This window comes from Peromyscus leucopus, chromosome 3, assembly GCF_004664715.2.
Source record: "Peromyscus leucopus breed LL Stock chromosome 3, UCI_PerLeu_2.1, whole genome shotgun sequence".
Classification (NCBI taxonomy): Eukaryota; Metazoa; Chordata; class Mammalia; order Rodentia; family Cricetidae; genus Peromyscus; species Peromyscus leucopus.
In genome coordinates, this window is record NC_051065.1 from 81,347,800 (window position 1) to 81,361,236 (window position 13,437).

The 13,437-nt window shown below is 37.2% G+C and overlaps 1 protein-coding gene across 2 annotated transcripts in view; it reads left to right on the forward strand.

Annotated features, from left to right (window-relative positions):
• Nucleotides 1-13,437, forward strand: part of Grid2 (glutamate ionotropic receptor delta type subunit 2) — a 1,432,020-nt gene that overhangs the window by 872,236 nt on the left and 546,347 nt on the right. For both annotated transcript variants that reach the window (XM_028880742.2, XM_028880745.2), the window contains exon 8: nt 5,295-5,414. In XM_028880742.2, the coding sequence (XP_028736575.1) occupies nt 5,295-5,414 (120 nt within the window). The remainder of the gene's footprint in view (nt 1-5,294; nt 5,415-13,437) is intronic.

Consider the following 13,437-nt stretch of genomic DNA (forward strand, 5'->3'; position numbering starts at 1 on the left):
CCAACTAAGTAGGGTTAATGAAGTCATGGATCATGGAAGAAAACCTACAACTGTGACTTAACTGAAACAACTTAATTCCTGATGGGATAAGGGATTCTTATAGTATCTTAAGCAGGGTGTTGAGGACTCCAGATGCCCTGTAGCTACCAGTGAAGGAGCTGTTATGCAGGCCCACTGATAGAGACAGAACAGACAGGAGAACCAGTAAAGAGGCTCAGACTTAAGACAGATGTGGACCAGGCTACAGCCACTACATGGATATAGGCAAACACAACTGGCAGGTCCTCAGAGCCCTGAAAAGAAATTTGGAGAGTGAGAAAAGTAGTGAGAAAGAGGAATCATAGATGATTCCCAGGTTTATGCCATGGGCAAGATGATATATAGGTCATTTTGTTTGCAATCTTTTGAAATGTAAATCTTTAGAGAAACAGACACAAATTACTTTCAATGTAAGGACAATCTATCATTGAGTTTGTACATATTTGAAGGAGGGAAAGAAAATTTAGGAAGATGTCATATACATGAACACTACTTGAACTGTAAAATACCTTTTTCACAAAGACACAAAGTTTTCCCATGGTAGTTTTCAAAACTGCTATTTATGGACCAGAAAGATTGCCCAATGGGGAAGGTACATGCCATGCAAGCATGAATATCTGAATTCAGATCCCCACCACTCACATTAAAAGCCAAACATAGTGACTTTCTTCTGTAGTCATAACTCTTGAGAAGCAGAGACAAAAAGATCCATAAGGCTTTTTGTAGCAAAGTTGGCAAGCTCCAGGTTAACTAAGAGACTCTGCTTCAAAAACATGCAGGAGATGGATTGAGGAAGACTCAGCATATTCTTTGCTCTCTGTATGCTCAAGCATGGGCCAGAGAGTGCATGTGAGTGTGTGCATGAACACACATAAGCAAATATCAATTATTCCCTTTGAAAAAGACTCCAGAATTCACCAATTTACATTCCAACTTCCGTCAATTTTACTTATAAAGCAGGTAACAGCCAATTTTAATTTAATTTTGTTCAAATATTTATTTTTGAGCAATTCATTTTAATGGACAGATGCTGTATGAAGCAAAGAGTATGCGTGCATAGTTTAGAATGAAAACTAGAAAGGACAGGAACTTTTATCAGCTTGAGCTCCTCAATGCATGAGCTGTGGTTGTTTCCTTTAAGACACAGACACCATCATCTGTTTACTACAAGTCTTTTCTGTGAATGAATTAATTGGCTTGTGTATCTATTTTGGAACTTTCACATTTCTGATGATGTTTAGCCATGCATCACTGTCTTAATATGTGTTACTACAGCTATGATGAAACACAATGACCAAAGCAACTTGGAGAAGAAGGGTTTATTTGGTTTACAGTTCCATATCACTGTTCATCATTGAAGGAAGCCAGGACAAGAACCCAAACAGGGCAGAAACCTAGAGGCAGGAGGTGATGTAAAGGTCATAGAAGGATGCTGCCTATTGGCTTGCTTCTCATAGCTTGCTCAGCCTGCTTTCTTATAGAACCTAGGACCACCAGCCCAGAGTGTCACCACCCACAATGGGTTGGGCCCTCCCACAGAAATCGCTAATTAAGAAAATGCCTTACTGGCTTACCTGCAGCCTGATTTATGAAGGCATTTTTTCAGCTGAGGCTCCCTCCTCTCAAATGACATTAGCTTATGTCAAGTTAGCATTAAATGATCCAGCACTGAAGGAAATGTAGTATTTTCCCTCTGTTGGGGATTTTTAGGCCCATAAACAAACCAAACTTTAGTCAATCTAAGTAATCATTTTCTTAATCATTTTCCCCGTTTTTGCTCAGCCACAGGGGAACAAGAGTATTTGGTCTATTTAGAAATTTATTTTCCAATTTGTTATTCAAATTTTGTGATGAATGTTTCTCAAGATTTGATTCTCACTTTTTAGTTTTCTTTCCTTTTTCTTTTTATTGTTCCTTATTTGTTGCCCATGATATTTCTTTATTATGTATGTAGGATAAAATCTAAAGTGGCATATCATATTCAGTATTTTTTAAGATTCCTTGAGCAGCAGTTCTGACAGGCAGTGTAAAGGACACATAGGATGCTACCTCGATGTTTGATTTATCAATGACCCATTAGCTTATGTTGTTTAGAATCTGCTGTATCACGATGAATTTTATAAATACAAGCATGCATACACACAGATAATGACCATTCATCACCCCCAGCCAGAGTGCTTTGCCAAGCTCTATTTTCAAGGTTAATCAGAAGATAGATGAAAAACAGCTCAACAACACTGGAATCTTTTAAAACAATAATTTTTAAAAAAAAAAAAAAGGTTAAATCTAGCTGAGATAACAAAGGATGTTGTTTAAAGGGCTTATTTGCTTAGAATGTTGACCTCTGGAGCATCCTAGACACCTTCCTGAGGGCAGAATCCTCTCATTATGCATGTCAAAAGCTCATTAATGATAGAGCAAAAAGAAGATAAATTACAAAGTCAAAAAGGTGAGCTAGGTAAGGCCTCAGCTAGCTAAGTGCACAACTTCTGATTTATGGATTTTGTGCTTGTTTCCTGTAAATGCATTGAGTCCCACAGTGGAAGGTGCTCCACTGCAGAGGAGAACCTGGTCCTGCACAGCCATAGCATACTGACTGGGAAGAATAAGACAGTAAAAGACTGACTGGATGTTTACAACTTTCTGCGGTTAGAGTTTTCCATAGTGCAATCAGAAGGACACACAATCCTGCCCCACCCCACCCCACCCCCTTTTTTTTAGAAGTAAGGCAATCAGCTAGAATTCTCATGCAGTTAAGAGATAGTGTTGAGGAAGATTAAGAACAAAAGCTTCTTGCTGTTCCTTTGAGACAGTGTCTCACTATATAGATGTGGCTGGAATGGAACTCATTGTGCAGACCATGCTGACCTCTAACTCACATAGATCTGCCTGCAGTTGCCTCCCAGGTACTGGCATGAGATGTGTGCCACCAGTCCTGGCAACAAAATCTCTTATCCAGAAGATCCTATGGGCCAGTGGGATGTTTCGATGCCTAGCCACAAGCCTGATAACCTGAGTTCAGTTTCTGGAACTCATGTGGTAAAAGAGAGATGACTCCTGCAAGTTACCCTTTGATATCCAAACATGCAGTATGACATGTGCCCTATGAATAACAATGAATAAATAAATGAATAAATAAATATAACAAGTGTCTTTTAAAAGGACATTTTTAGAATGATATTAGTTGGAACTTATATATAATAATGTATGCTGCATTCATACATGTATTTCCAACTTGGAGATGTTAGTGATAATGAGATCCATTCCATTTATTCTTTATTTAAAATAGTAAGGGATATTGGATGTCTTATGATATGAATACTGACCTAAAACATGGTATAAAATTGAATTAAACCAATTGAATATATTCTCTATGTAAAGATAGAAGCAAGCAAGGGATATAGGCAAATGACAGAGGGTATGGAGCATACTTCATAACTCCTCAGACCATTATTCCCACTTTGGATCCACAAATTTTATCTCCAAGGACTCCTGACATCTACTTATAGCCTTTGCACACATGTACAAAGACACACTCATACTACATGCTTATGCCCACACAGAGTCATATAAATGAAATGGATCTTAAAAACTCAATAAACTTTTAAATGACAAGAAGGCAAGCTCATGCCTGTGTTGTATGGAATTAGAAAGTCACTGAAAATAAGGGCTGGAAAAACACTGGGTGCTAACGATTGTGGCTGAGCTCTCAGCACAGGAAGAACTCCTCTGCATTACTCACATGCATAGCATAGGAATAGCACTAATAATTCTCTTAGATAAGTGCTTCATTGCCCAATTAAGAGATATAGAAATTGAGACAGAGAAGTTAAGCTAATTGGTTAGTTTCTGCATAGCTTTTATAGTCCTCTGCCATTGGTGAAGTCCTATACTTGTTACTGCTAACTCATATAAAAAGAAAAGACCACAGGCATATCAAATTTAACAGATGCATCCTTGATAAAACTAGATCATTTTAATTCCTGTCTGAATCAACAAAGTACTGATTTAAAAAAAAAACCTGTTTTGTTAATTATACTGCTGTAAAAATGAAATAGACTAATTATTGAAATTCATAAGAACGATTGGAAACACAGTGAGTCAACAACAGTTCTCTGAACCTGGTCTATGAAGTTAGTATTCTGTGAGTGTCTGGAAAGCAGAGATGAAGTGTGAGATAGAGCAGACGGTGTGAAACCAGCCAAGAAGGATTAAAATGGCGCTACAGGTTAAGACAAGGGTTACACATTTAGGCATCACCACCACAGAGGTGATAACTAGAACGGTTCACAAGCTGAGATGATTTGTTGTCAAAATAAATGCCGTTGCACAGTCAAAACTCTACCTAGAGCATACACCAATGGGGAAGTGACTGTGAACACCACGGTGAGTTGAAAATCCTAAGTAATGTCAAGGCCGATAGACCAAAATGAGAAATAGTTTTAAGCAAGAGGCAGGTGTGACCCACATGGCCATCTGTAGATGTAGTGTGCTTCTGTCAAGCTGAATGAACAATGAAGTCTGAAAATTCCTAGAGTCTCAACACCAGCAAAGCCAACTTGAGGGCACAAACCATTTCCAAGCCCAAGTTACCTTTGTTTATATAAATTTATAATTTGTCATGTTTATTAAATATATTTTCATAACTGTTAGACAAAAACATAACATTATACTCATGGGGTACCATATGAAGATATTTTGAGATATATTTATAGATTTACACACATTGTTCAATATATCAGGCTAACACCATATTTCTTATGAAAAAATTCAAAATCATTTCCTTGTTCTTTTGGATATAATATACTCTATTATTATAATTTTGAATATAAATTCACAGGAAGAAAATAAAACTCTAATATTTTAAATGGTAAATTTAAAAATTCCTAGATATAATTTTAGATTAAATTTTAGTGGAATTGTCTCTGTAGTAGCTTCTTTGGGTTTCCTGGAACTTGGTATATTCTGGTGATATACTCTTGTGCATCACAAAGTGTGGTGGCCACATCTTCATGGTGGAATTAAGTCTCAGTTCTAATTACTTAAATTGAATTAAACCTCTTCTAAGGTGACATTCAATGGAAGTCCTGGGTATGTTGTACATTTACTGAAATTAGTTATATGCTGTTAATAAGCATATACTTCGAAATTTTTTTATAAATGCAAATAGAGTGTTTATAAGTTCTTTTTATAATTTATTATTAATAGCTTGGTTTTTCTGAACTTTTAAATAAGTGTCTATTTCCCTCATCTAGGGTGGAGTTAATGGATTGACTGGAGAGCTAGAATTTGGAGAAAATGGAGGGAACCCCAATGTACACTTCGAAATCCTTGGAACCAACTACGGAGAAGAACTTGGCAGAGGTGTCCGTAAAGTAAGCCTAGACTTGTTATAAATTGTTTTCTCTTTACTATTGTGGTTTTGCCATATAATTTTCTGCAGTGTGATCACAGTATCATTAAAGTGCATGTGTTCCAAAAGAGAATGTGAGAGGAAATTAGGAAGGGAGGACTCAGCTTAGACTTGAAAGGTCAGGGGCTTGGAGTACTTTTAGATATGTAAGAAGTGTAGAACAATCAATTAGATTCATACTTTAGAATAATATAAAAGGCCAGGTGGTGGTGACAAAAGGCTTTAATCCCATCACTTGGGAGGCAGAGGCAGGTAGATCTCTGTGAGTTCGAGGCCAGCCTGGTCTACAGAGTGAGTTCCAGGTCAGTCAGGACTACCAGAGAAACCCTGTCTCAAAAAACCGATAATAATAATAATAATAATAATAAATATAAATATAAAGAAGAAAAAATAGCGTAGTACTTGCCCGGGTAAATGGTATCACATTTCACTCACTATAATACTGCTTTTATAAAATGCTAAATTCAATACTTAGACAAAACACATTTGTTTGATTTTTTAGTTTGTAACATGAACAAAATCAGAATAAATATTTGAATAAGTTTAATATGGTAATATTGAAAGTCAGCTATAGAAGGCAACATTATAGTAGAATATTGTGTGTGGCCTGTAGTCAGGAGAGGGTACTTACAGGAAATGATCCTTAGTAAATTTTGCAGATCGTAGAATGAGGCAGATAAGTACCAATATGCTTGGGGTTTTTTTTTGACAGAATATCATGACTTTTGCTCTTGAAGGGAGAAATACAAAAGTCTTTGGAGAAATGATTCATTTTGTACTTTGAACTTGCCATTTTTACACATTTTTCTAGGGAAAAACTGATGGGGAATTTGTATACAGAACTAGTAAGTATAATGGTCTTGTTTGAGGTTGACTGTGTTGAGAATGTCTGGTTCTGGACATGCTTCCTTCCTGTGCTGACATGTGTCAGGCAAACAGTCAAGTAAGGCATTGTCATTACTGGAAATAAGTCCTCGGTAAATTTATGCTGTATTAAACTATCTTGGTACACTTTAATCTTTGTTTGCTGGTGGAGAATTCTAACATACAGAAAATGGTGTGAACACAGAATGCTATAGTGAACTGTTGGAAAGGAAACCATCCCTGCTGTGGTCAAAAAGAAAAGCAGGTCCAGGAAACACCATCAAGTGGTCCCTAAACGGCAAGCCTGATCACAGGAGTGGACCCATTAGTCTGAATTTAATGTGACCACTGGGCTATATTTTAACTTACTTGATCACCTTAGGAAGTAAAATTTGCCAGTATTCAGACTTGTATTGAGTCTCCCATATTATCTTTCTAGATTCTAGAATTCTATCTTGTTTGTCTTAATTCATCCTTGCTGGAGCATGTAGTAGAAATTCATTAATCTATATTATTGCATTTTTTTCTATTACGTGAATGTGCCAGGATTTATTACACTGTTTCTGTTTTAGACTGCTATCAGTAAGGCAGTTGTAATGTTCTTACATATATTTATTGGTTGTACTTGTGCATAAATTTTTGTGTGCGTGGAAGAGTAGAATTGTAATATACAAATGTATGCCTTAGACATTCCTGGATAGTATCAAACCCCTTTATTGAAATGTACCAATTTTCACTTTCCCCACCAGTATAAAGTAAGTTCTTGATGCCACATTACCCAGCATCCTGATTTGTCAGACTTCTAAGCTTCTGTTAATTTCTTGAGATAGTCATATATCTTCATGGTCTCAGTTTAAATTATCTGACTATAAAACATTCTGCTTTCTATTATAGGCATCTCATTTTCTCTTTTACTCCATTACTCCATTTACTCTTTTACTTTCAAGTTTTCCCCCCCCTCTGGTTGCTATCCTTTGGGAAGGTAGAGATGTCGTTTGTTTTTTAGAAATGATACTTGGAGATGTATGGAGATACATGTGAACACACCAAAGATTTGTCCTTTGCTACTTAATTAAATCAAAAAAATTACTTTCTTCCCTGAGGATTTGGTTTTCATAACATTCTTAGCATATTTAAATTTGCTTCTGTTATGAATATTTTTCTATGATTGTTGATGTTTATTCTTATTCAAACATCATTCTGTACTCTAGTTATGGATTAGTCAGGTATCTTGCAAAGGTTTGTATGGTTCTGCCTTTTTTGCTCAAGTCTTTTGACACCCAACTAAATTTTTTGAATATGTGGTATAAGAAAAAATGAAATTCCATTCTTCAAGTGCTATTATGTTTGCAGTTATTTTAAAATATGATTTAAATGCAATTGCCCCACAATATCAAGTGTATTATGCATTTTGATAATTATATTTACCAGGGTGATCTCCTCCTAGATGGAATTACAAGGCATTTTTGTCACCCAGATCATGGCCTCATCCTCACTTCCATTCTTATGACAGAGACATTATGCTTAGTCTGAAAGTTTATGTACACAGAAACGGACAATGTGAATACATAGTCATTTGTACCTACTTCCTTTAATGTAACTTTATGGTATATCCTTAATATCATTTAGAAATATTTTGGGAATTTATTTGAGAAAGTTGCCATTTATTTTATATTCTATAACTAGAAAATTGTGCATTTTAAATTTCTTTTTCTGTGTATTGCTAACCCATTAAAATCACAGTGATATTCCAATTGAGTTTTATATACACCTTTCTTGTTCAGCTTTTTAATTCTTAAATCACTTGTAGATTATTGTTCACTTCCTCCAGAATGTCCTATCATATGCATTTAATAATAGTTGTTACCTCTTTTTTGTAGTTTTACATCAATTATTTTTTTCCTGTGTTAGTGTACTTGGGACCTCAGTTCAGTGATGACTGGAAATAATAATAGTAGACATCTTTGAATGATTTTCAACATATTGCTGCAAAATGCATTTTTACTTTTTAGCCTTATTTGGGTTAATGAAGTCTTACCTATTTCTAGAATGTAGAAATATAGTAATTTCATATTGAATGTAGACATACATTTATGCTTACATAAACCATATTTGCCTTGTTATTATCTTACCTATCAGTGTTACATTGGTGCTTATGATTTGGGTTTCCTGGAATCATCCTTTCAGGTGGATTTCTATGGTGAGTTTCAGCTGACCAAAACTATAAGTGTTAGTAAGTGAGCATCCCAGAAACATGCACATTACATAAACACTCGAAACAGTTGTTACTGATGGACAAATCTCAGTGGATGGTAATTCCAGATATGTAAAGAGAAACTATAGAAAAAAAAAGAAAGGCAAAAAGTTAACATGTTTGTACAGAAACTAAATAGTTTTGAGAGGATGTAGAGGAACATATTTAGAATGTAAATAAGTTAAGCATATTTGAATAGTAAGAGATAAAGCCATTTAAGGGAGAGAGTTGAAGATAGAGCAAAATAGTGTTGAGTAATGATTAATTTCAAGTATGAAAACAAAGGCAGAGAACTAAATGCAAAAGTACCAGGCATTATTGACCTTAAGGGAGATTGGAATGGTTCTCCAGAAATCCAAAAGAAAAATGAGGAGAGAAGCAAGTCCTTGTGCGGTATAGGTTTACTGGTGTTAGGGAACTAAGGTCATAGTTATCAAGAGTGATGCCTTTTGCTGGAGAAATGGGAGGTGAGATTATCTACTAAGAGGAAAAGGCACCAGAGTATCAGAGACATTGGAGATTCTGGAGCTGGAGGCTTAAAGTGGCCAGCAACAGGAGAGAGAATTTGCCAGGCAGGACTGCTTTGGCCTATAGAGTTAAAAACAGTTTGCTGTAGCAGTACTCTTGGTTGTGTTTGTCAACAGCCCTCAGCTGGCTGAATGGGTCTCATTAACTTAAGTTGAATTTTCATTAGGTTGCTGTTCTTTTGTCTTATTTTTTTGTAGTCATTCACTAAAGTAAGTGAGGTTAAAGACAGTGGTATGATATGTAAGATATGATTGAAATGACACAGTTTGATACCTACCCTGGACACAGGTAACAATAGAGATGGAAAGAGTTTCAGCAACAGAAACAAAGTATCTCCATCCTGGGCATGTCTGAAGCCTCTATCATAACACAGTGAAAGAGGAGAGTCTCTGAACCAGAAAACTGTGTTTGGGGAGAGAATATCTACTGAAGACATTTAGGGTGAATGGGTCCTTGTGCTTCTGAAGGTGGCAAAAGAGGGTTTCCATTCTGACTCAGTTCTGGAAGTCCTGTGTTGTCCATAATATCTTGAAGTCACGCTGGTCAAATTTAGTCACTTTGGCCTGCTCTGAATTCAGTCTGTATTCATTATCTAGCATTAAAGGAACAATGATCCATACACATCATAGCATGTATACATCATTTTCAAGAATATCAGATAGCCATGGGAACGGATCAGATTTCTACACTCTAGCTTCCTCCTAGAGAGCCTCCTAAGAGCAAACACCATATAGATGTTCTACAAAAGGTAGCTAGGATCTTCATAAACTTTTAACTCTAAGGTTTATACTGTTGACACCCTCAAAATCTGTGAATCCAGATATGGTGACACACACCTGGAATTACAGTGCTCAGAAGGCTGAGACAAGACAATCAAGAATGTTAGGATTTCTTCAGCTCAGAAAAGAGATCCTGGCTCAATTTTTTTTTTCTCCTTATTTAAAAAAAAAAATTTTAAACATTCTTGATTTTCAAATATTTTTTCTTTTACTTTCAAAGTTTGTATATTCCTTTAGTGTATATGTGTGTATGTGTGTGTGTATACATATACATGTATATGTGACCACAGTCACAATATCATTTGTTTATAGAGCTCATTTTTTTCTATTGAATCCCACTTTCAATGAACTTACTGAATTTACACATTCTAAATCTAGCTGTGTTAGGATCACAACCAATTAGTTTTGGATGTGGAGTTTAGTTTATGTGTGGAACAGTTCCTTCATACATTGACACAACAATGATACTTTTAAAGATGCTTAGCAAGGAAAGCCTTGCCCTCCAAAATAACTGCAGCTGAGATTTACTAGGTATCTGTCCAGAACTGGAGTTCCAGTCACTGCTACTCTATCCACATCTCAAAGAGAGTATGTGGCTTTCTAACTGAGGAACTGTCAAGCTGTCAGCGTTTGTGGAGTGGCCAGGGGCTGAATGTGCATGATGCCCACATACTTATCGCCTCCAGCAGGGATCCTGTCAGATTTCACGAGCCAGGCAGAGTGTGTCTGTTAGGATTTGACCACAGTTCACAATTCTAAAAGTTGGATCAGTCTGTGCCGTGTTGGCATTATGTGAATGAAGACTTCATCCTCCTGAGTTTGATGAGAATGTGAACAGAATGAATTCTCACTGTTACTCACCAAAATGAAGCACTTTCCAATTTTATATTCCCTATATATATTGTTTTTCTTGGTTAAATATCTTACTGATATTTAACTCAGACAATAGCATAATCACAGTGCTGTAGATATAACCATCTTGTTAAATAAGAAACACAGAGCCAAATACAGAGTTAAACACCAAGAGGTCAGAGTAATAGCTAAGCACTAAAAACCTTACCCTTCACGGCCACTCCTGTCCTTCCTTCCACAAGTGCACTATTTCCTGTGTATCTGTCTTTATACAGACTTTCTGTTCTGCCTTCTCATTGGCTGTAAACCCAACCACATGACCTCCTCATCACTGCCCATCTATACAGACCTCAGGTCTTCTATGGTTGATATTGAGATTAAAGGCGTGTGTCTCCATGCTGGTGGTATCCTTGAACACATAGAGATCTGCCTGTCATATGATCAGGATTAAGGGCGTGTGCTACCACTGCCAGACTTCTGCTATGGCTTGCTATTAGCTCTGACCCCCAGGCAACTTTATTAACATACGAATAAGATCACATTTCAGTACAAATAAAATATCACCATACAGTACCCTATGTGTTCTCGAAGAAAAACTGAAGTGAAATACAAAGCCAGTTTTTGTGGTTGTCAAGATTTTCTGGGGTTAATTTCACAGTCATGTTGCTGTTCCCATTGCTTTGTCTCAATCCAGAATTTTCAAAAAAATTAATTGTAGCAGTAACATTGTATCAAAAAACCTAAAACTAAGTTTATAATAGAACTATAGGAAAATAAAAGACTATGCTGAATGAAAACATAAAGAATCAATATGGTTTTCTTAGAAGAGGAATTCCACCGCAGCATTTGCTTGTCAGAATTTTTTGTTCCATTTGCCAGCAGCACCCACATTTTATAGTGAAGGACTGAGTTCCAGAATTAGCACATAACACTCTGACCTTAAGGTCTTTGAGCTTTATCACAAAAGGAAAATAAGGTCAGGCAAAGTGGATTAAAGCTGGCTCCACAGCCAATCTTACCCAGACAGTAATGCGTAGTTAGAGCAGTGGTTCTCGACCTTCCCAGTGCCATGACACTTTAATATAGTTCTTCATGTTGTGGTGACCTCTAACCATGATGATTTCCGATGCTATTCATAACTGCAATTTTCCTGCTGTTATGAATTGTAATGTAAATATCTGATATGCAACTCTCAAGGGGTCAGGACCCACAGGTTGAGAACTACTGGCTTAAAAGCACTGTGAGATGTTTACACTTCATGTTTTCACATAAGCAGCTGCAACCATGTGGCCAAGGTTCTGAGTGCTTAGGTGCAGTGATTTCTCTGAAAGATTTGGACTCTTTACTCACATTCTCCTACACCAAAGTCACACAGAAAAGAACTATAAGCTTTTCTTTATTTGCAAAGCTCATTCTTTTTTAAAAGACCACCATATAGATTATTGCTGTTTCATTTTTTTTATATTTTATATTTTTTTATTTTACAGTACTATTGAGTTCTACATAATAGCCACAGATTCCCTTGTTCTCTCCTTCCTGCCCCCTCCCCTTCCCCCAGCCCACACCCCCATTCCCACCTCCTCCAGATCAAGGTCTCCCCGAGGACTGGGATCGACCTGATAGACTCAGTCCAGGCAGGTCCAGTCCCCTCCTCCCAGATTGAGTCAAGCGTCCCTGCTTAAGTCCCAGGTTTCAAACAGCTAACTCATGCAATGAGCCCAGGACCTGGTACCACTGCCTAGATGCCTCCCAAACAGATCAAGCCAATCAACTGTCTCACCTATTCAGAGGGCTTGATCCAGTTGGGGGTCCCTCAGCCTTTGATTCATAGTTCATGTGTTTCCATTCATTTGGTTATTTGTCCCTGTGCTTTATCCAACCTTGGTTTCAACAATTCTCACTCATATAAACCCTCCTCTTTCTCACTAATTAGACTCCCAGCACTGGCCTACCAGGAGTCTACTTCAATTGCTCAGTCTTGGATGGGTTTAAGCACAACTATTAGGTGTTTGCCATCCATCAAGATTAGTCCCAGTTTCTCGTATGCAGCAGTTTTTTGGGGTATGTGCAGGATTCTAAGAGCTAAAAAAACAAACTAGGTGATTAGGGTGCTGGTGATCAGAGACAGACAAGCACACTATCCATCCCTGACCTATCTTCTTGTCTCCTCAGACGGAGGTCTGAGTCCATCGAAGGTCTCAGCTGATTATGTCAAAAGCCTGAATGCTTAACAGCAATTCATTCTGCTCATGCATATATCTTCTGCTTTCTACACCACTCCTGGATAAAGGTGCTTTCTGGATTGGTGTGTGTCACAATGCTTGGCTATTTCTGTGGCCTGCTCACAGAATCAGAATTTCTATCTCTGAATGCTAGATTAAAGTGTTCCACATTTTCCTTTTATCATGTGGTCTCTGCAATTTATTACACATATGGGAACACAATACCACAGTATCTTTGTTCTTGGCTCTTTAGCTCTTTGTTTCTTCTTCTCTCATTGTCTTTATTTACCATGGATCTCCTATTCTTGTCTCCTCTCTTTTCTTGATCCCTCGCTCTCTTTCCCTCGACCTGCCCTTCATTGCTCCCACTCATGTCCAGGCTGTTCATGTAGATCTCATCCATTTCTCTGTGTCTTTCTTGAGGTCCCATTTTCCAGGTAGCCTCACTGGTGATGTGAGTAACAGTCCAGTCATCCTTGTTCCACA